We start from the raw sequence: 23,858 nt of genomic DNA, 5'->3' as shown, positions 1-23,858 counted from the left end.
CAGTCAGCTTAGAAAGCATGTATTTCCAAAAGGATCAAATATGTAGATATTTCATTATGGTCAATGTTTAAACCCTGAAATGTATTTTGAAAGTTTTCAGCTCTAAGTATATAAAAGGTCTTTTTCTGGAAGTGCTCTTGATAGTGAGAATTTGGCAATTCAGGGCAGTTTGTGGGGCAGGACCTGCAAAAAGAAGATGCTTCTAGAGGTGCTGGATGGGGTTTGTGTAAACGCATGTCCTCTTTACAGCTGGAAAGGAAAGACAGCCATTTCAATGCCATTTTATCTGGACAGCTGAGGTTTAATACTCTATGGAGTTAAGCAGTGAAAGTAGAGAATCATGAGTGAGGCTTCCCACCATGCAGGTGCATTGGGGGGCATAAGCATGATGATGTCATCCAGGGCCTTAATGAAGGGAGTGTAGCTTTGTGAGCAGCAAAAGCCAGAGGAAACCTCAAATCCCCAATCAGGCCAGTTTGCATGATGTTGGTGGAGTAACTATTAGTAGAAACCACATTGCTGATTAGTGTGTTAGCAAAACACATTATGTCAGTACAGCCTAACTGGGCAAGAAGGTCCTTCTGCTCATAGCCTGTTAATTGTGGATCTGTACTGATCTCTTTACTGCCATGTTAGATGTCAGTGCTGACAGGGTTTTTCTGGGAGAGCTCCCCCAATAACCCCTTTTAGAGCCCTGCCCATTCCTGAGGAGCCTGAAGGGGAAATAATAGGGAGCTGTGTCTTCAGAGACTGGCTCTTCCTCTTAGAAACACTTCTGTCTTGGAGCTGTTTGGATGATGAGTGTTCAGTTGAAGTCATTGTTTGTGCTTCAGAGCATAGCTGAGGTCAAGGAGAGGGGTGTGGAGCTGCCGGGCTGGTGGACGCGGGGGACAGTTGGGTGCCTTTGGTGTAGAGCTGGTAATTAGTGTTAAAAGGAAAATTACACAAGAAGAAAGAAGGGAAGGAGCAAGTGGCAGATAATTGAACCTTTGGGGAGCCTACAGAGAAAGGATGTTGGCACAGAGCTAAAAGTAATTTACAAAACAGAGAAACAGTTGTTAGATAACTAGAAGCAAAAGTGTAACAAGAAGAATCAGGGATACACAGAGGCCTAGCTAGAGAGGGGAGCTGGAAGGAACAGGAGATGCTCGTCCTAAAGTGCTGTGCTCATATCAAAGGCTGCTTTTATCACGAGGAAAAATAACCAAAACAGAAAATAAACAACCCAAATAAAGCACAGATTACTCCAGTTGGCTCATGGGGCAAATCGGCACTTTCTTTGAAGCAGGTATTTGGGGTAGGCCAGGAGAGGTGCATTCTGAAGGAAGAAGCCCTCTGCCCAGTGTTCTGGGATGGTCCGTCAGGGCCATCAGCACTGCCGGCTGGGTCAGTGGAATGTGACACAGGCCAGGCTTCTCCACCGCCTGCTTCCGGCTCCCTTCCTGCCCCCCTCCCTGAGGGGGCTGACTCCAGCATATGGGATTATTATTACAAGCCATAGTTTCCAGCTCCTGCCGTATTGCACCCAGAGAGATGAGAGATGTGGAAGTCTGGGCACGCGCTCGTGTGGTGAGGCACTTGAGAAACTCGGAATACAAGAATTGGGGTAAAAGCATTTATCTTTGAGGTTTTTAAAACAGTGCTGTAAGTGATAATCTTACTTCTGGGCATTAGTGCTTTCTACAATGAGTAAGTGGTCCAAAATAAGTTATTTTACAGTGTAAGGCTATTCAGATTCCTCCTTTCACTATTTATTACACATCCAGATCAGTTTTGTTCCTTAATATTGTTCTACTGTAACTATATCATGAGAGAGAGATTAACATGCCACACTTTCTCAAGCTTTTTCTCCAGAGACAACAGCTTTTTTATAACTTCATCATAGCATAGATCTATCAGGAAAAAGATGTTCCTTTACAAGACAACATTACTACCTGTTAGCCTACAATTTCACTCTCCCCTTCCCCCTATTTTAGTGCCATGTTCACAAAGAAAAATGTGCTTACTTATTTTAATGTGCAACAGTTTCCACAAAGTGCAGTTGTCATTTTGCAAACTTAAGGTTGTCCATTAAAAAATGCAGATGACTTCCCACTAACAATACATCATTTCAATTCTCATTCTTGAAATGGCAAATGAAGCTTCACTTAGATCTGTATTTATTACACGTTTTCCTAGCATTTTAACCCCCCTTTTTCTTTTAACAAATGTGAAAATCTTGGTTTATTTCTCTCATGCTGGAAAAAAACCCAAACCAACACTCCACTGGCCTTCAAGTTTTTAGCCATATGGATGCCAGTGTTGGCGGGGTATTGTCATTCTTTTCTGTTTGCACCAGAGGAAGTAGCCCCATGATTCAAGCATGGGTTGGTGCCACCTGCAGCCCCAAGAAGGAGGAATGCAAGTGTTGCATCCTGGAAAGCTGCAGAAAGGACTTTGTCCCTCCAGAGCCCAAGGGCAGAGTTGCTCTCCAGCCTCCTCTGCTGTGGGATTTGTTCCACTCTTGAGAAACATCATGTCTTTACACCTCCACAGTGAAGTTATAACGTTCTCCAAATGCACTTTTACAAAGTAAGAAAAGTCTTCCCAACACAAAGTTTGTAGGGAGATGGATCTGAAACCTTTGTGAGATGTCCAGAAAAAGGAAGCCTATTGTCTGTCTCCCCCTCCCCATGTGTGACAGGTAATCCCAGGGGTTCTAGAGCACTGTGAACACAGTATTTGGCAGTTCACGCCAGGGACTGCCAATGTAGCTTCTGCCCCTGGCCATGTACCACTTAGGATGCCAGCACCCTGCCAATGCTAGCCTGTCCCTGCTGGGGCTTGTGCCACTCCACTGTGGCCCGCCATGCCATTCACAAGGCCTCTGGCACCTTTCCTAAAGCCCTTTGCTATGAAGGGAAGTGCTTGGTGCCATGCACCATGCATGTTTGGGAAGAGACTGTTGCTCGGGATCAGCTCCCCAGGTGGATGCAATCCTGTATCCTAGGCAGCATCATCCAGTTTTCTTTCACCCAGGAGGAATCCAGCCTGCATCCTCTGAGAGGGCTTGACGATGTGAACCCTCCATCAGCATGGAGGGCTGGGAGAGTCACTTTGAAAGTGTGATTGAGATACGGAATGGATACCGTAAGCACACTCAAGGAGCATCCTGGTCTTTATGGCGGTCTCCAACATTCTCTCTCTGCTGGGTCTGAACAGTGTAACATCACATCTAGCCAGCTGCATCTGAAAGCACATTTGGAGGCTTCATGTGACCTTTTCCTCCTGACTGAACAGAGCACTTTGAAGCAAACACACTTGTTGCACCAGGTGAAAACACTTAGATTCAGCTGTGTGTCACCGTGTGAATTTGAATCGCCCCGCTCCTTCCCTCTGTGCACAGGAGTTACCATCACCCGTCCTCTCACCCGAGGGATCCACCAACGCTCCCAGCGCTACGAAAACCGGCTTTGAGGAGGACTTGGAGCCGGGACAGCGCGCCTGCCTCCTCCGCCACAGAAGCCGCTTTCCTGTCGCCTACGGCAGGAGCGGAGATCTGTGGCAGCGCGGGCCCCACAGCGCGCTCAGGGACGGTTCCGTCTCCCGCTCCAGCTCCCGTCGCAGCGCCCGCCAGCCCCTAGAGCGGCCGGAGTGAGGATCGGTGCCGGGGCAGCCCCGGAGCCTGAGCTCGGCCCCCGCGGGGCGGAGGCAGGTGCGGGAGGCGGTGGCAGAGCGCGGCCGGGAGCTGCCCCCGCGGGGGCGCGGCACCGCCCCGCACCTGGGCCCGCCCCGCGGGGGAAGGGGTCCGCGGCAGCGCCTTGCGGTGCCCGTGCGGTGGCGGGAGCATGCCCCGGGGCGGCGGGGGTCGGGCGCTCTAAGCAGCGCCATGCGGGGCCGGCTGCTGGCGCGGCTGCGGCGGCGGCGCCGGGTGCTGCTGGCCCTGGCCGCGCTGGCTCTGGGGCTCTGGGCCGTTTACCTGGAGCTGGTGGCGGCGAGCGGCAGCGGCGGGGCTCTCCCGGACCGCAGTGAGTTACCCTGCGGGGCGCCGGGGGAGGCGGGGAGGGGAAGGCAGGGCGGGGGCCGTCCCGTCGCGTTCTGTCCCTCGCAGCCCGGCGCGGCCCTGGGCTCCCCCCGGCGCTCCGTCCGCTCGGGAGCCTGGAGCGGTGCCCCGGTCCCAGGCCGGCGAGGGGCGACGCGGGGAGTGCTGCCGGCTGCGGCAGTGAGCGGCCGAGCGGTGCTGGCCGGCGGAGAGCCGCTTCCTGGGGAGCCGTCGGGGACGGAGGTGGGTTTTGTTCCTCGGGAAGGGGATGAGTGTTAGGGGGTTTCACTTCTGTGCCTTTCGCCGGTGGGGTCTCCCCTCCGCTCTGTCAAGAGACCTGTCAAAACGTGACCTTGCTGAAACTGTTGTGCCCGGAGTCACGGCTTTGAGTGCCTCTTGTCCTTGGTGCTCTAGTGCAAACCTGGAAGGCAGCAGAGATGCTTTGAATACGGCTTTGGTGAGAGAAGAAGTGTATGCAAACGAGGAGGGAATGCATACCCTGGAGATGTGCGCCACTCGCCTAGTAACGAGTTCATTCCGTGCAGACTTCAAGGAGCACAGCAGGGATGGTGCTAAGTGCACCATCAGTTAGCTGCTTTTTTTTTCCCGCAAAGTAGAGGAAGCCAGTTATTTCTATGCGTGTCATGCGGGGGTTTATGCTTCTCTTCTATTTTTCATTTACAGGAAAGTTTTGAATGGCCCAAAGTTTTGTAAAATCCCATGATGTTGTTGCTGCTGTTTTTAAATATCAGTGCTTGGTGCCAGTCTAATTTTATAATAGTTTGTCAAATGCACACAACCATTTAACTGTTAATGCTTTTCTGTATCTTGGTCCCTTCATTACACATTATAAGCCCCCTGATTCTTAGTGCCATGAGTCCATCTTGGTTTCAGTCATAAAGCTTTAGACCCTGGTTGTGCAAGTTGCTCCATGAACATTTACTCCCACAAAGTCCATTACAGTACTTCAGCTTATCCATTTGTTCTGTATTATATGTGCTGTTACGGCTAAAACCAGGTTTATTGTTCCAGCAGCGTAAGAGATCTGATTTCTTTGGCTAGGATAAATCCTCTAGTTATAATCCACTTTTTGTGCCTGGTGGAATTAGCTGGGACATGAGAAGATGGGTTGCATCATGACTCTACTTGCCATTACACCTTTCATGCAAACTTCTTAGTGAACGCCACTTTACCAGTACCACCTGGAGATACTTAGAGAAGGCTGTAGAGATATGTAGTGGACTTGTGTGGTGCATCAAAGGAAGAAACCAAACCACATGGAGGTATTCTAAACAGTGGTTATAAGGAGATATGAGGGGCTGAGTCAGGTGTTTGGAGACATCCAGCTGACCTTTCACTGCCAGCAATGCAAAGGGAGAGGGAGGAGATGAGAGAAAAACAGGCAGAGAGCATGAGGACAGAAGAGATGTGCAGGAGCAGATGACTTTTCTTATGAATTGAGTTCTTCCTCTTTGGTTTTAGATGGGGTTGTTTTTACATCTCTGTTATAAAAGTCATCCTGCTTTAAGACTGAAACTGGAAACAGTGACATGACTACGGTCGCTACCAACTAAAACAGAACATGAGGAAAATAATTACATTATATTAAAGTTCAACTATGTAAGAGTCCAGATTCCCCCAAATCCACCAGTGACGTTGCTGCTCATTGCATGTGGAAAACATTTAAATGCTGCTGGAGAGGGTGGGAGGGTGAAACCCTCTGGCAGGCAGCTCTGCAGCATCACGAAGGGAGAGCAGCGTGCCCAGAGAGCTGAGGCTCTAAGGGCACTCTGGGCACTCAGCATCATGTTTTCCTGTCCTTCTGGCCAGTATCCTGGAGCCTGCCAACAGGAGGAAGGTTAATCTTTGACCCTCTCCACCCTTCTTCTTGCCCCAGTACCTCTAAGAGCCTGTTTTGTTTTAAGAGAAATCAGAAGTTGGAGTGAAAGACAAATAGTGTTTGTTTTCCTTTGGCTGTTAACACTAAGTCATGTTTTCTTCCCTGGAGACTGGGGCAGCTGTGTTTCTGACTCCACGTGGTGACTCTTTCCAGAGATCTCAGGGAGATGGTGCAGGAGGGAGTGACTCCCTGAGCAATTAATATTTTCCCCCTCTCATTTCTGCACTGTTGTCTGCTGCATGCCCCAAGTGGGAACCATACGGTGAGTCACACCTGGAACCAACCAAGAGCTACCACCTTGACGTACCTGATGCAACAGCCTCAGCAGTTAGTCTTGACAAAACACAGCACCTATTTATTGGGTAATTTTTCTGGGCAAAAGGTGAAGAGGCTCCATCCATTGTGGTCAGAAGCTGAATAGCTGCTGGGCTTGGGAGATCTACAGGAGATCACGGTTTCCATCTCCTATGTCCGTAACACAATTTCTTCTTGCCTCCCTAAAAGCTCTTTGTAGAACAGCCTGGGTATGGAAAGCCAAGTATGTTTTCTTTTTCCAGAGACATGAGCCCTCCTCTTGGAAGGCTTAGGGTGGCACAGAAAGTACTCACTTTCCTCTCAGCCACCCAATGGGATGAAGCACAAGCACTGTGATGCCCCCATGCCACCCCTGCTCCTGGACCAGTGCTTTAGAGCAAGTCTTGAGGCATAATGGATGCTCCCCAGCTTTCTGCTCCACTTCCCTCACCAGATCAGTGTGTGGCAGAGGAACCAAATGTCAGGTGGCCAGGGTATGGGACTTTGAGTAAGGGATGCTTAAAACTTGGGGCCTTGACTGTCTTCCCTTGATGTATGTGCAGCTCTGCTATGGAACAAAGTTAAGCATATAAGTAAGTTTGAATGAAAGAGAATAAGGGGCCTAGGAGAATATGCTGTAACTGTTGGTACCCATTGGTTTCCATGGTGCTGCATCACCATACACTGGGGAAGTCTATGGGTGTGAAGCTCATTTTGCTATAACATTGAACTCAAAGGTTGAGGGAGCAGCCTGAGGTGCAGAATTCATGCTAGGTATACCACGTGTTGGGATTCGCATGTGCTTAAGTGATCTAGGCCTTTTTCTAGCCACTGGGGATGGTTGGGATGGGCTGGACAGGGCCAGATAATAGTATGGGCTCTCACAAGTGACAGCTTTCCTTTGAAGGTGATGCTGAAGTGAGCAGTTGGGCTGGCAAAAAGAAAACAAGTTACGTTTTTTCTTGTGATGTGACTGCATCAAGGTATTCCTTACATACTCTTCCCAGGGAGCCTTGCTGGCAGGACTGTGTCTCTTATGGGTGTTCCTGTTCCAGTTCTTGTGGGGCTTGCCTTGTTCTCTTTAATTAAGCATATTTGTCTGACTTGCGGCCCAATAGGCATTTATAGGGATCTTTGACGTGTTTACAGCTGAGCGAAGAAAAACAAGCAGGCTGATACGAACTGAAGATGGGCATCACTCTCCTCACATGAAACGTGGCCTGTTGTCATCCAAAACAAGCTGTAACGGGCAGGACACTGCCTCCCTGCCAAGACACCCAAGGAGCTGGAGGCAGCCTGTTTTCTCCTGCTGCTGACAGGCACTAACCTCTGTGCAGTGGGGTCTCCAGTAGAAATGTTTTTCTCATCTTTAGTAACTGCTACACAGCACACTTTGCTCCTGCAAATGAATGCTGGAGACAGGGAACCTTTCCCATTTGAAGAGTGAATGAGGTGTTGGAGAGGGAGATAATGCCAGTAAAGCACAGAACAGCCAGGTCTGGTGAGCACATCCTGCACCCTGCCTTTACTGCCTAAAGCTGTTGGCTTGGCAGCACGGCTAGAAGAGGCAATGGCAGGGACAGATCTCCAGGAAAGACCCCCACCCCCAGGCACTGCCTGTTCCCGGAGCTGCTGCCATGGTCTGCTTGGATGGAAAGGCTGGTGGGTCAGGGAACCTCCTCCCTCTACCTCTGCTTTTCTCTTCTGTGCCCAAAAGTGCCTCATCTTGCCCACCCATGCAGAAAGGTATGACTGAGGGAACAAGGCTGGCATCAGTGAGCTGTGCTTGCAGGCAAGGAGGATGTACAGCGGTCCCCCTTTGCTTTAAGGCCTGTGTCAACACAGTAAAAGCAAACCCCAGTCCTTGAAGAAACTTGGAGGTGGGGTCATTCCCAGCTATTGCTGTGCAGACTCTGCCTTTTTTTGCTGTAAGGACCATGGTGTCTTTGGAAGCTGAATCACTTGCACCAGTTTCCTTTATTGCAGGTGGGAGCACCACACTCAGCCAGGCACAAGCAGGGTGTGCAGCGTTAGATTAGATTGCTGGAGGTGCAGCTTGCAAGAGCAAGGGATCAGGGGCCCTTCTTCAACCTCCCTCCCCTGTCTGCTTCAGCCTACCCCTGTTCTTCCACTTTTTATTGTTGTGTGTAAATAACACTGGGAGTATGTTATTTTCCTGTCTTGGGTTGTGATGAGTGGTTCTGTCTCGTTTCTGGTGTCTCAGCCTGCTGCTTTTCTAACTCAGCAGTGTGCAGTCCCACTCTCTGAAGTGAGAAAAGGGAGGTGTTTGGAAGAAACCAGAGATCATAGATGTGCAAATAAAAAAAGTCCTTATGGCAAGGCCTCTACCTCCCCAGTATGTACATCTTTAGTGTCCCTTTCCTTCCTCAGAAAACTGGTTTCTTACCCCAATCCCACCATGGTGAGCTCTCTGATATTCGGGAATCCAGGCCACTACAAAGCAGCACTACAAATGGCTTTAAAACTGACCCAAGTGTTGGTGTGAATGGGCAGGTGCTTGTGTTTGTATGAGAAAAACAGCTGGCAGAAAGCTGAAGTTGCTCGTTTGATTTAATGCATCAGCTTCCTTCTCTAGCCTCCTTCCCCAGGCACCTTCAGAAGCAGCTATGCATCGGGGTGAGCACACCTACATAATGCAGGTTCATTCACATGCACACAGGCTGACTTTGGCAATCGCACACACACAAGGTGACTTGCCTCTACATGCAGAGTATCGCTCCTTTGCATAGCTAATTGCACCAAAGGTTACTCCGTGCCCATAGGGAGAGATTGGACCATGTGGCTTTGCAGTGGTGGCTGAAGTATCTGTTTCTTCTCTGTGGAAACTGTTAACCCAGAAGAAAAGTTAAACTAGGTATCACCCACAAAGCACCTCTTCCTGACTGAAGACAAGTGTGGGAAGCAGGGTAACATCTGTGCCATGCAGCGTGAGTATAATATTGCTGTGCTTTTAGAGACACTAGTGAGACCTTCATCCGCAGCTCCCCATGCCAAGCAACACTGCTCCCCACAGCACATGGTGGGCTGCTATAGCTGTGAGGAGAAGGATGGGCACTGCAGTGCCGCAGAGTTTTCACTTCCAGGTGGGCAGTTCAGTCTCCCTGGAGGATGATGAGAAGTGCTGGCACATCTTGCTTTGCAATGGTGCATGTGAAGTAAGTTGGTATCCCCAGGCCCATGTTCACAGCACAGACTGCTATCGCCGACTTAGCGGGGAAACCCCTGAGAGCAATTTGGATGCAATGAGGTTCATTGACACCGTAGCCAGGAGGTGCCTGGACCTCATGCTAGCTGTGCCATACTTGTCCTGGGTGAGTGTATCCTTTCACTGCTGCTGGGGCAAGTGCTACAGGTAGTCTGTGAACCTGGCTTTTTTCACCTCTTGGCATGAAGTGAGGTAGGGATTTGGCACCAAGTAACTTTTTTTGTGGAGCAGCACCGAGTTAGGAGTTGCAAGTGTTCGTTTTCTTGGAACTTGGCCCATACATTTTCTGGCTCCCAAATCATTTGCAAAGATCACACATTATCATTATAAATAAACTCTTGCAACACGCATTCATATACACGTTACCTGTGACAGACTTGTGTGGTGCTGTGCCAACACAGGATGTATTCCTGCACCACACCTTCCTGTCTTGAGTCAGACTGGGTTAGGATCACTTGAATCTCATGGAGCAGTGCCCTCCAGTGCATCTCCTTCCTCCCTGCTGTGGGGTTGGCAGAGGAACACTATTGTCTTCTGGAGGTGTGTTTCTGCATATGGTGTAGTAACGTGAAGGCTCTGCCTTCTCTTGCCCGCAAGTTCAGGCAGATGTTAAGGAAGAGCGGTGCTGGGAGAGATAATGGACGTTGCCTTTCATCTGGCAGCTTGGAATTACTGACATCTGCAATATGGCAGAAGGCAGGATGTTTTCCTGGGGAGAGAGGTTGCTTTGTAGGTCATGGCAGTGATGATGGGGTTCTTTCACCAGTGCTTACAATGATAGTACCAAGAACTGATGGGGTTATATATTTTGTTATGCTTTGAGTTTCCTTTCCTATTTGTTCTAGCTATGCTTTGATGTTCCCTTTTCGAATCACTTCCCAGTCCAGTTGCTTTTTTCAGGCTTGCAGTAGTAACAGTTGAGAAGGGCTTTACAGAAAAGGAAATAAGCTGTCTTATTTAGATGTGGTGTGAGATTTAAGAAAGATCCCTGTAAAGCCTTGGGTGGAAACAGATGTGAACCTGGTACTTAGTCACTTATGCTTTTCATGATGTTAGAAATTCATAGTCTGTGTGTGTAATCAGCCAAACCAAAATGCACTAGGATCTTGACCAGAGCTCCTCTGTACTTATGTTTCCCTGAGACTCTCCCTTGCCAAAGCACAAAGGCTTTAATATTCCCCATCTGGAGAGAGTCCCCTACACTTTGAGATGCTAAGATGGTCTGGCGCAATGTTGCTGTTAAGTAAATCAACTTTCTTCTCCAGAAACATCTCAGAACAATAATTTGTGTTGACATAATAAAGAATTTTGCTCACCTACACATAATAATGATATTCAATCAGTTTGGGGATGTTGGATTATTTCAGGCTATCCAAAGATTGTTGGGTTGTCTTGCGCATCAGTGCAAAAGGTCACTAATTTTGATTTTATAATCTCCTAAGGCTCAGTTATTCCAGCATTCTGTGAATATTTCTAATTTGAGGTTTTTTTGAGGAAAAATAGGTCAATGTGGCTTCTTATCCCCCTTGTTTCTAGAAGCTGGAAAAGCTATCACCTATTACTTTACTTTGTAAGTCTACCTGATACCCTTAGGTGGCTAAAGTATTCTATCTTGTTCTATTCCTGCTTTTCTGTGTCACTGTTTTCCATCAGAGATGCAAATGGTAAGTCTCAGGCCTTTATATCATCCACAGGGGTTTTCTTGCTTCCTGGTTTCCATCTCAGTGACCTTGATGTTGATTTCAGACAGTCTAAATATTCTTGGAGGTGTTTTTCCAGTTGAGCCAAATATGAGCATTGACAGCCAGTGCTACCCAACAATGTAAAAGCACTGCATACGGATCAAAGACTTGACTATGGGGCCTTCTATAACAGGAATGATTTATCTTCTATCTTTCTTTTCCGCTAGCCCCCTTCATTGTCTTAGGAACTAGTAGGCTTATAAGCAGGCCTGTGTTTCACTGAAGTTGTGTACATTCATGCACACTAAACAGTAGTTTATTGTCAGATATTATTGTAGTCCATTAACCAGTAAAAGTATCTGATCTGCATCATCACCTGCTAGGCTGCAGAACTGCCTAGTAGAGCTCTGCTGAAGTGTGGATAATTTACATTAATGATACATGTATTTTTTCCTGCCATTCTAAATAAATCTGTTTCTGCCTTGCTTCAAGAGGCCACTTATTTCCATGTCATTAGCGTGGGCTGTTTGACTTGGCCCGTATATTTGGTGTTGGCAACCCTGACAGCTTCCTCAGTGCTGCTGTTCATTTAAGCCTGGTTACGATATCTCCAGCCCTTCTCGTAAATACTTCACTTCCTAAATTAGCTTTATTTATGTTTTGTAATGTTATTTTCTGTAAATTTGCAGTAGTCATGTCTGGGTGCTGTTAACCCCATCTCAGCTGCAGAACCAAGTCCACAACTGGCTGAGAATAGCCTGTCCAGACCACCCTGTACTAATAGCCTCAATTACCTGCTGTGGCAGCTCACCCAGCATCAGCTGCCACAGTCCATGTTTTGTTGTAAGCAGGCCAGCTGGGAGGGTTTTATTTGTTTTCAATCAAAAATGCAAAATAAACCAGGAATCTGCCAAAATCAAGATTTCCTGTACAACCTGACTGAACTGTAATTTCCAGAGGGGTACCTTGAAAATAAATGGCCTGCCTAACATAAGGAGTAAATATAACAAGTCTCATTATGCGATTGCTATGTCTTGAAAACATAAATGCATGTCTATTTCAGAGGGAGTTTTGTGAACAGCAGTCATGACACAGTCTGTACTCTCCTACCCATGGGAGAGAGTAGTTGCATCTACTTAGAAATTCAAAATAGCACCTAAGCCAAGGTGTTAAGAAAGAACACGTTATTAAAGTCTTTCCCAGGTCCTATGTTGTCTCTTTATTACTGGGGGGAGAGGAGAGGATAGCAGTGAGAAAGTTTGTCCTTAAAACTAGAGAATAGAGCAAAGGTGAACCTTGGAGTGGAAAGAAACCCTGCCATCTGCAGGCCCCGCAGATCTCCCTTGCTGGCTTCCAACAGACTCTTTGTGTTGTGCCACCACAGCAGCCCCAGGGATGCCAGGCTCTACCCAACCGCCTCTATTGGGGCTCCATGCAGAAGAGATGGAACCTCTACACCTTTCCAATTGGGAAAGGAAAGAAAGGCCCATACAACACTTGGCAATCAACAGTGACACTGAGGAATGCTGGTATGTCTTATGCAGGCTGTCTGTGCCTCCTTTTCCTGTTGGTGGGATGTTTGGATGCTTCATCCCTTCACAGCCAGTGTTGAGCACGGGGAAATGAGTTTCTTGCAGGGAGTTGGATTGGGGGGAATTATCACTGAGGAGCCCTTACCCTCCTGGAGCCCTGTGGTCATCATCTCCTGCAGGCAAGCCCAGGCACAGGATGAAGAGAGGGTTGGAACCTAGGGCACGTAAGGGGAGGGAGGTGTAGGGCAGTCCCCACAAGGACAGACTGAGGGAACTGCCTCTGGTCATGAGGGTGGTGAGGCACTGGCACAGGTTGCCCATAGAAGCTGTGGCTGCCTCATCCCAGGCAGTGCTCAAGGCCAGGCTGGACAGGTTTTGGAGCAACCTGGTCTAGTGTGAGGTGCCCCTGTCCATGGCAGGGGGTTGGACTAGGTGATTTTTAAAGGTCCCTTCCCACCCAGGCCATTCTATGAGTCTGTGAGACAAGGAATGGTGTAACACGCTGCTGTGCGCGATCACCATCTCTTCCTTAGGCTTATATTCAGTTTGCAAAGCAGGCTTGTACAGCGAAACCAGCTGATATGTCGGCTGTGGATCACTGAATTATTGTTTATTCTCAAAACACTAAGCCTGCATCATTTCTTTCTCAGTTTCTCTGCTGAAACTCAAGCCCTGTGCTTGCAGGGTGCTTTAGATCTGAAGGACATTTTTTGAGCATTTATAATTTCTCTCATACAATTCACTACTCCAAGAATTGTTGTGTCTCTTCCTGCTGATTTTGAGACCCGCATCCTAACAGCAGCCTCAGCATTACTGCTTCCAGCTGCTTCACCTCGTAGCTTGTAATTTTCATTACACTGGTTACGTAGACCTCTCTTGCTTCAACCCAGCAGGTCTAGCTTTTCCCAAGCCTTGAGTGATGATCCTCTAGGACTGTCCCCCTGCCTGAAGTAAACACCTGCATGGATCTAAATTCATATTGGTCCTAGAAAGCGCTTCAGTGCCAAACACAGCCCAAATGGTGGTCTGTGTAAAAAGGTTTTGTCAAGCTGATGCTTGGTTTGTCTCTACCACCAGATGCAAGCACCGGAAGTGATTTGGTATCAACCCTTGTTCTCCTAACCCCTCACAGGCAGGGGCAAAACCCTCTTTATAAAGGTGTTGAATTCTTCAGGGCCTAAGCAGTCAGGTTTGTGTGAGGAGGAGCAAGGCAGGGGTTGTTTCATCACCTCTTTGTGCCCAGGAGCCTTGGCTGCTCCAGCTCCACCACCAGTTCCCGGGGATGTTTCCGATCCAGCTCTTTTGCAGCCACTTCCTGAGGACAGGAAGAGCTTTGTAAGGTGTGCGAGTTGAAGGACAGTTGTACTGTTCCAGGTTGTGCTATGTTGGGAGCTCATTTATCCTTGGATAGATGTATTCTAATTCCGTCTCTGGTGTTTTGGTGTCCTGCCTCTTCAGGGAATTGGGCGTGTTTTGTGAGACGAGGCATTGACAAACTTTAACCTTAGTAACCTGTGTTTTCCTTTTGCCTGCGGTTACTGGCTGTAGCTGATCACGGGCGCTTACTTGTCTGTATTGCTCACTAGTAGTGGGGTTAAGACACCAGCATTCAGCCTGGATTAATTTGCTTTTCCTGCTTGTGCCTTTTCATCCATTGGCAGCTTCTCTGTTGCCGCTCACCTGCACTCAGTCCATTGCTAATAAATGCCTCTGCCTTTCATGTTCTTTTCCCCTCCCTCTCTGAACACTCATCTTCCTCTCTGCTGTTACTTTGAAGAAGTCCTGAGGGATGGAGTGCAATCCAGAGGGACTTGGGCAAGCTTGAGAAGTAGGTCCATGCAAACCTCATGAAGTTCAACAAGGCCAGGTTCAAGGTCCTGCACCTGGGTCAGAGAAAACCCTGGTATCAACACAGGCTGCGGGATGAAGAGATTCAGAGTACCCATGAGTAGAAGGACTTGGGAGTACTGGCAGATGAAAGATTGGACATGAGCCAGCAGTGTGCACTTGCAGCCCAGAAAGCCAATCATGTCTTGGGCTGCATCCAAAGAAGCGTGGCCAGCAGGACAAGGGAGGTGATCCTGCCCCTGTGCTCTGCTCTGGTGAGACCCCACCTGCAGTACTGCATCCAGCTCTGGAGTCCTCAATACAGGAAAGTTGTGGAACTGTTGGAGAGGGTCCAGAGGAGGGCACAAAGCTGCTCAGGGGGCGAGAGCACCTCTTCTGTGAGGAAAGGCTGAGACAGTTGGGGTTGTTCAGCTGGAGAACACTCTGGCGAAACCTTATTGTGGCCTTTCAGTTCTTGAAAGGGATCTATAAGAAAGATTGGGAGATACTTTTTAGCAGGGGCTGTTGCGACAGGATGAGGGGTGATGGTTTTAAACTAAAAGAGGGGAGATTCAGGCTGGATGTGAGGAAAAAATCCTTTACAATGAGGGTGGTAAAATACTGGCACAGGTTGCCCAGAGAGGTGGTGGGTGCCCCAACCCTGGAGACATTCAAGGCCAGGCTGGATGTGGTTCTGAGCAACCTGATCTACTCCTGCTTATTGCAGCAGGTTGGACTAGATGACCTCTGAAGGTCCCTTCCAGCCCAAACTATTCTATGATTCTATACTAAAGCTGACCCATAGTCATGCGCAGCACTTGTGATTCCTCTGAACATGCTGCTGTTCCTTGCATGTCTTACGAGGCATTTCCAGATGCATCTCACTGACTCACACCACTTGCTGCAGTGGGAAGAGGGTCTTTCATGTGTGCTGGTGGGACAAGGGGGGATGCACTCCCTCTCTGAACTCCCATTGTCCCCTGCCTCAGTCTGGCTAGTATTATTTCAGTTTGTCTGTACTGTCTAATCACTGTCTGCATTCCATCAGCTCCGGCCATGCAGCCGATTTCCTTTGCCTTGCAAATTGTAATTGCTTTGCCAATTAACTCTGGGTCTTCCAGTGCTCTCTTTCTTGAGTGCTTTGTCCAAAACCCTGTGCTTCCCAAATGGCACGATAAGTTGGGTTTTCCCTAAACTTAATCCTTTTTCTTGTAACTCTGTGTTTGAATTAGATATCTGACAAAGGCACGTCAAAGAGGGAAAGAAATATTTCAGCAAGTTTTGCAGCTCATGCAGAAGTAGAGAAAAAAAGACAAATGAAAGACAGGGTGAGAGAAGAGGCAGCATTGGAAATGAGGATGATAGGGATTACTTAACAGAAGTATGAAGTGGCCAAAAATAGGGCATAGTGAGATGAGTGCTGAAGTGATCAGAAAACAAGCCACTAGAACGTTAAGGGGCCATTAACTTTCCTTTAGCTGAGGAAAAGACTTAAGGAGAAAGAACTGAAGGCTAAATTAGAAGCAAATACTTGGGATTTCAGTGGAGCAGAGAGGATGGAACTGATAGTCTTGGATGCAGAGATCAAAAAGAGATGTAGAAAGGACTTGGAGGGTACAGAGTAAACCACTGACTCCAAGTTTTGAAAGGGGTGGAGGAAAATGCAGGGATAATAATTACAGAAGCTGGTGGGGACCATAAGCAGCTCCACTGAGATGGTTAGGAACGTATTTGGTATCACAAGGGCATTTGGTGCCTTGAAAATTAGTGCCTTTCTACTGCAGTCAGTGTCTGTGAAGACATCTGATTTCCCTGTGTAGAGCATTGTGCTCTGTACTGCAGGTGCTCTGCTTGATTTGCAGCGTGTGGTTGCCTGTTTTATCGTGGGTGTCTGGCAAGCGCTGAGCACTTGGCCAGTTGTTACTGTAGAAAAAGGATTTGCAAATATGGTCAGGGTTTTTCACATGTCCCTCTATTTACAAAGGATGTAAAGTCCCTTTTCTCTAGGTACAGTGGAAAGTCAATGAAAAGATGTTTAGTGCGTAGTCCTATGGTCCATGGTTGGGTAACATTTAATCCTGAAACTCTGGATTTGATGAGTTTCATGCTACCGCTGCTCCTTTCATAATCCTCAGGGCTCCGTTTCTGTCTTTCTTTCCATGCTCTTTTGGGGTTTTTCTCTTGGGTGTTGTTTGCAGAGATACAGCCCAAGTTTGCATCCAGGCACAGGAGAAAATTCACCCCACTCGACTCCCACCTCAAGCACCAGCTCCCACAGTAAAGCCTGCGATGTTACAGCCATCAGGCTCTGCAGTGAGGGCATCCCCCCCCTAGCTAACTATCTTGGAGTAAACAGTGTGGTGGAAAAGGGACCACTGGAGGAAGGAGCCAAATCAGGCTCTCTTAGGAGTAGTGTTTGTGAAGTGGTGCTTGCTTGGCACGATGCACTAGAGTCTGAGGTGCACCAGCCCCAGATCTGTCCAAAAGTATGTAAAACATGTGGCACGTTATTGCGAGTTTGCATCCTAAATTATCCCTCTGGGCAGAGAGCAAGTCCTGTGAGCACTGCCTGCGTCTGGGATCATATCCCCTGGGGAGCTGCAGTTTGTCCTTGCTCCATCTCCAGGGTAGGGATTTGCTTCAGTGTGGTTCCCTCCTGCCTGCCACGGGTTTATATTTAGCTGGCAGTGTGTGGCCGCATGAGCCATTTGAAGGCAGTGTCTTCCAGCCCTCACATCAGTGCTGCCCATAGCTTTCCATAGCGGTTGAGCTGCTGCTGCTGCCTGGGTGGAGAACAGGAGGCTAAAATTAGCAGGGAGCAATTCTCTTGCCAAAGGTTGTGTCTGACCCAGGCGAGTCTGGCGAGGGGGAGAGGAAAACAGTCTTAAATCTCTCCATGCAGAGTGCCTAACGTGCCTGCTGGCTTCTCTGGGGTCTCCATGTGATGGGTAGGGATGCCCTGCCCGGGGGAAGCTTAAGCAGTGGGGATAGTAGGGTATTGCCAGGATGGTCTTGGCCCATGGTAGGAAATCCTGATTCTCGGAGCTCTGTTTCATTCTCGCTCTCCCTTTGAATATCAGATAAACAGTCAGGGAGGCCAGTTCTTGCTCCTGGATGTCTGCAGAGCTGCAGGCACCTCCCTGCTTAGGGAGAGGTTTTCTGGGCAGATGTGGGGTTTTGGCTGCCGTAAGAAAACCAGTGTGTATTCACTGCTCCCACCCCGCCAGAACCAGCTGCTGAGGACCTTGCTGCCCCCAGGAGCTGCCCACCCTAAATGAGCACTTGTGAACTCTATTACAGGGCAGCCTACCAGCAGGATGCGCTCCAGGAGGGGCTGTGGCCTGGTGGTTACAGCACAAATTTGGGTGAACAGGGAAATGCGCCATCCCTGTCTCTGCTGGTGAGCAGACGAGGCCTCAGAACAAGCTGCTTCAGCAGCCTGTGCCTCAGTTAGCCTCTATAGTAATGATGTTGATAATTGTTATTTATCCTGTTGAGATACTTAATGCCCATGAATGGAAAAGCATTAATTGGTCTCCAAATGACTTCAGTGCAAGGGGAAAGCTTGTTGTTTCGTTAGTGACTCTTCTGTTGGACCCAGCCTGCCCTGCCGCTACGGTCTTGCTGGTTCGGCTGCCCCAGGCATGCCATTACCTTGTCTTTTAAGAACCAATGTTGCTAGCGTGTGATGCAGCATTAGGAACTTGTCTGGGCCCTGAGAATGCAGTTTTCACCTCTGACCTTTCCCATTCATTGCACTTGCCTGAATTGCACAACCCGGGGCAAGAAATAGGTGGAGGGTTGAAGCTGAGGTGGGGACCCAATCCCTAAACCCTATTCCTTTTATCCATGGACTTTGGAAAGACCTGTCTGCTGTATGTGCAAGGGCAGCACAATGGCAAACTGTGGCAGTTGCAGGGACAACTGCTGTGCGGTTTGCATGTTATCCGTCCTGACAGCTCAGGAGGAGGCAGTCTGAGGGATACCACGGCTGTGGTGGAGCAAAATGAGCATCCCCTTGAGCCTAATGAAGGTCAGAGCAAACATAAACAAGGTCTGCATTGAGATTTCTATATTTTTCAGCAAGGGTTGGTGGGCACTGTGCATGGGGAAGGCTGGGCCAACTGAAAAAGAAGGAAAAAAACACAAGAAGACAGGTTCATGGTCTGCCTGACAACTGTTTCTGCTGAAAAGGAGGTGAAATTCCCTTTTTCCTGTAAACAGCAGAGAAACAGGAGCAGCTGGGATGGCTCGCTAGGTGTGACCAGCTATTTTGGAATGTGGCTTCTGTTTCTACAGAGAACATGTACTAGTCCTCTGTCAGGTCCCCATTACAATGAGTGTATAGGAAGGAGAGAACTCCAAGAACTGGAGGAGATGTGGTACTGGCAGGGTCAATCCTTGCTCCCATCTCTGCTCCAGGCACAGGTGCCTCCTGCTAGCACTGCTCTGCAGTTTCATTCTGGTGAAGTGAAGGAAACAAAGCTTTCAAGTGAGTGCCTGGCTTCCCTTTCCTTTTCCCTGCTCCAGGTAGAGTGAGGAATGTCTGTGTGTAGGACATCAAGGTATTTTTAGCAAGGGTAAAGAAAAGCAAAATATGAAATACATGCCAGCTGAAGCTGCAGGAGGAACTGCACTCTGTGTAGAACAGTCCAGGGTTATTGCCTTTGCTAAGGATTTAGTTGCCTGGTACCCAGCAAGGTGAAGAAAGCACCACCAGCTACAGACTTACCGGGAGGCTGGGAAGAAGGTGGCTGTGTCCTGCTCTTTCTCCTTCAGACAGATCTGGCAAGTCGTCTAGTACAAGATTTCATCCTGCACTCCTGGCAGCTCCTGCCTCTCTGTGCTGACATCAGGAATGCACTACAGAGCTAGAGCTGGGGCGACCCTGTGGGGCACTGGCATGGATGAGACCAGGGGCTTCAGCAAGTTGTGTCACCAGTCCACAAGACTGAGATGGTGGACTTGTCTTTTCCCTAAATGCTGTTCTGTGATGGAAATACCACTTTTTTCCTGCACATGCTGATAACAATGAGAGGGACCTCCTTGCTCTTAATAATCATTTACTAAGGAGCGGGAGGGGGAAATTGTTCTTCCATGTTCTCTTACCCTCGCTGACCTCTGTTTTGGCATTGACTCCTGATAAAAACACTAATTTCTAATCAGTCAGCCACTTGAAATTGCCTGCCTTTGTTGTCTGAGGCTATCCAGGAAGAGCCTGCCTTCCAGCTGCAGCACTGGGCTCCTCTGTCCACACCAGGCAGGCTGTCAGCCCAAGGTGATACAGAGCTGCTGGGAAGATGCTATGTGGCAGTAAGTGCTTTAGGTGTTGTGTAGCAGGGAGGCTCCCTCACTGCCCTAGAGAAGGCACTGGTAAAGGGCTGGTGCTCCCCTGAAGCTGGGACAGCATTTTATTGCCAAAGGAAGGAGGGCTGGAGTATGGCTTGGAGGGTGCACCTGTGTTCTTGTGCTAAATTCACTTCTGCAACCAGTCTGTTTAAAATCCACCATCCCAATATTCTGCTGCCTTCCTCCTGCAGAGCTGGGCATTTACAAGGTCTGCTGAGATCCGTGGCAGCATGGTTGAACTAGATGATATTAAGGTCCTTTCCAGCCCCAACTGTTCTATAATTCTATGATCTGTTCTAGAAGTCAAGTTGCTAAAATCCACAGAGGTGACTTTCTTGGGCTCTGCAGGTCTGGATACTGCTTATAATTCTTGTCTTCAGACCCTAGAACTGGAGTGGTTTGAGTGGGGTGAGCTGGCTCCGTTTCCCTGGGTGGTTCATTAACTGGCTGAGCAGGACCCCATATCCCATGGTGTTTGATCTGAATGTATTTCTCTATTTCTGAGTGTAAAGGCAACTTAAGGCTTTGGTTACTGGAAAGTTTTTGTCAACCATTGCTTGTCTGAGGTCAGAGGTCCCTGTGGGGAGCACAGCTCAGGTGAATGATGCTGCGCTGGTCTTTGACCTGGGCAGTGCTCGGGGGTCTCCCAGAGCAGACATTTTCAAATAAAATGAAAGAATGAAAAAGAGAATGAAAGACAAAGTGGTGACTGGGGGAGGAAGGATTTTGAACCACCTCTTGTGCTGGTGGCAAATGCTCACAACAGCCCTTACCTAGCCCTGGCCACCTCGGCAGTTCCAGTGGAGCTGCTCTGCTCTGAGGACAAGGCAGAGGCTTGCAGCATCAGTGCTTTTTCTCATAAGCATAGTAGATGCATTTGTACAGTTGCAGGCCCATCGGCTATGATTCTTCTTTCAAGCTTTTGGATTATACCAGCTATGGATTTATGGGTGCTAGGGATTTGTCACCTCACTTATATGGTTTAAATGGAACTGTAAACATCCCCATGTATGTTTCTTTGCATTAGTTTGTGAATAATCCCTATTTAAAATATATATGTGATAGTATTTCTGGATCTGTAGCTTTGTAAAGAAACGGCGGTAACTTTACTCTCTGCAGGTATGTGTATCTCAGGTTCTAAAGGCCTTTAGCCCAGAGTCCAGCAACTAGACCAAGAAACCAAAGGTCTAACGTTCTTTTGCATCGTGTGCTAAGATAGTTTCATGACAGTGACTTTTAAATGTCTTGTGCTCTGAAGGCATCTGTGCTCCTTGTATCTGCTGAGCACATCTAACCAAATCTGTTTGCTCTGGGTTAAGGACGATTATTTCCCAGCAGAAGAATTGCACCACCGGCACTCCACATCGTGTTTTCTCAGATGGACAGGGAATTCGATGCTGAGCTCTACTGCACAGCAGACAGCTAGTGCTAAGGCAATTTTACATACCCTTCACTGACCCAAGGTGGCCTCCACGGAGCTGATCTGTAATGAACATCTCTTCCTTCCTCCCTCCAAGCCTGGAGGAGGCCACGATGTGGAGGTGAGGTCAGGAGTTTAGCAGCTGAGCAGTGTGCTTCTGCTCTTAAACAACCTGCTGGCAGTGCTTGGTGCATTTATAGACCAGAGGCATGTCTTCCATGCCAGCTTTACTACTCTGCATAAAAGCCTTGCGGGCTGCAGTGGTTCTCTTTGAATAGGACCAGGGTGTGAGACACTTCATTATACTCTACCCTGATGTTTTAACATTAGGGTTAATGTTAAGATGCAGCTGTGAGATCACAAACTTGGATGCTGTGTTAAAATACCAAGTGATGCAGGCTGCATTCTCTACTTGCCAGTACAGAACCACTTACCAGTGGAGTAAGTGGTTTCAGGCACTGTTAAAAAATGAGCTTTCTCTCCAGTGTTAGTCCATTGTCAACACAGGATCTTTCTTGTTGTCTTCCTTGTTGGTGACAGCCAATGATCCTCTCTGTGTAAGATACTCATGCAGTGAAAGCACGACAGGCAAGAGACTTTAGTAAATAGTATTTGCTTAATAGGTGCTGCTGTCTCTCATGTAAAAGTGTGCTAAGGAATCATTGCACATATGGAGGCACGTCACAGATGTGTGCTGCAACTTCCATACCTGCTCCCTGCCCAGGGGGAGTCAGCAGCACCTGGGTAACCCTGACATGTTCCATCAATGTCTGCTGTATGCACACATTCCTATATGCTGCTGCACCAGTTTTCCTCACCTCCCAGCTTCCCCACCCACACTGGCATGGAGGCAAAGCCCTGCATCGCTCTGCCTCTCCCTGCAAAACATCTCTCTTCCCATCCCTTCATCTCTGAGGCTGTCCACCCGCCTCGTCTCACAGCTTCACGCTCCTCTCTGTTCTCTGGGCGTGTAGGTGTGCTCCCCGTGTATTCATTCCCCTTCATATGTACGTACCTGTCCACCCCAGCATGTGAGTACCTGCATGTTGCTGACTTCGCCTACTTAGTGCTCTTTCATAGTGTTCCCCTGCATGTTTTCATGACCTTGAAAGCCTTGCTCTTTCCTGCCAAGCTCCTGAGACTGCACAGCTTGCTGTGCATTAGAGTGTTTTTCCCTTCTGGAGTCCTTTAAGGTGGAGAGCAATGTTCACAAATGTGGTAGACCAGATCCTGGAATAAATAAGAGATGACATGGCTACGGCATTGAAAGTTTCCTTTCTAGGGTTGCAACCATGCATTTCAATTTCAAATTCTGACGCTGCCCCACACTGGCTCCTTGGTCTGTGCACTGTGGAGGGGAATCACAGCCTCCCTCAGCACTGCTCTGCCACTGCATCTGAACACAGACCAGCCATACCTTCTGCTGTTGTGATTCTCCTCCTCTGGACAGGCTGTTCTCTCTAGTCCTGCCCTTTCCCACTCTGTACGTGGGTACCAGTACATGTGCCTATTCACACCACAGTGTGGGTTTTGGCTGCTCAGCTGAAGTAGTGGAGCTGGAAGAGGGTGGGAGACTGTGCCGGTAAGGACAGTGCAGCAGAACAAAGGCAATGTACTGGCACTATATGGTCATCTGCCATTTTCTTTGTGGCCCCCTCAGCTACTCAGTGCAGCTTACTCAAAGCTTTCACGTGGCTTTTCCTCTCCTTGACTTGCAGCATTCCTTGCTCACCCCACCTTGGGTCTTTCTGCACCATATATGCATCTCTGCAGACCAGGAGGCACAGGTATATTTAAGCTTGTAGTTAATCAGGGAGTATTCTTTTTTAGCATCCTGTTCCTCAATTGTTTTACAAAGGCTTTCTTAATCTCATTTTGCTTAACCAAAGCCGCAGGATCTTCCTGTTTTTCTTCACAGTTTCTTTAGTTTTCGAATACTGGCATGTATGCAAATACCTGAAGGTGTTGAGCACCTTCATAAAGAAAACACAAAGAAACTAGTATATCTCAACAGGAAGCGACATTAGAGCAAACAGTCGTTGCTTGTAGCTCACTAAGATGAAAAACAACCTTTCTTTTTGTTGCTGAAAAAAAGATAAACCTTTAAAATTGTAAGAAATCATTGTTAATTTTTGAGAGTCTTGTTTGTGCTCCCATTAACCAAGATAACAGATATTATTATTAATATATACAATATATATTTACATATAATATATAATTATTACATTATTACTAGTTGTCCAGTCACTGCAGGACATTCTTAGAGGTTAACAGGGCACAGCACCCACAAACAGCACCAAGGCAGTCTGTAAGGATCTTAATATATCAACCCCATACCAAATTCTTCTATATAAAAGTGGGTGATGTTGGCTGAGGATGGGTGGAAATGGGGCAATTAGAAGGATGAATCCAAACCATAGCTACTCCCTTGGCTCTGGGTGAGTTGCTGTTAGTTTCTGAAGACCTTCCTTGGTCTCTAATGACCCAGAGAGAAGTGCAAGTGAATGATAGACCTTGTTCCCACAAGACCGCTGCCATCTGCTCATATCCATTCCTCAGTTTGGTTCTGCCACTGCTCCCACTCAACCTGGCTTGGACAAAGCTGCC

The 23,858-nt window shown here is 48.1% G+C and overlaps 1 protein-coding gene across 2 annotated transcripts in view; it reads left to right on the top strand.

Moving 5' to 3' along the window:
• The first annotated feature begins 3,588 nt into the window (after positions 1-3,588).
• The window catches only part of B4GALNT3 (beta-1,4-N-acetyl-galactosaminyltransferase 3), a 66,942-nt gene continuing 46,672 nt past the window's right edge, over positions 3,589-23,858 (top strand). For both annotated transcript variants that reach the window (XM_061444788.1, XM_061444787.1), the window contains exon 1: positions 3,589-4,007. In XM_061444788.1, coding sequence (XP_061300772.1) covers positions 3,869-4,007 — 139 coding nt within the window. In that variant the 5' untranslated portion in view covers positions 3,589-3,868. The remainder of the gene's footprint in view (positions 4,008-23,858) is intronic.

Source organism: Pezoporus flaviventris, unplaced genomic scaffold, assembly GCF_033815535.1.
Source record: "Pezoporus flaviventris isolate CSIRO_AGI_PZ_B2104156 unplaced genomic scaffold, CSIRO_AGI_Pfla_v1 ptg000002l, whole genome shotgun sequence".
Lineage (NCBI taxonomy): Eukaryota > Metazoa > Chordata > Aves > Psittaciformes > Psittacidae > Pezoporus > Pezoporus flaviventris.
The sequence above is the reverse complement of the archived record's forward strand: the minus strand, read 5'-3'. Positions and strand labels throughout refer to the sequence as shown.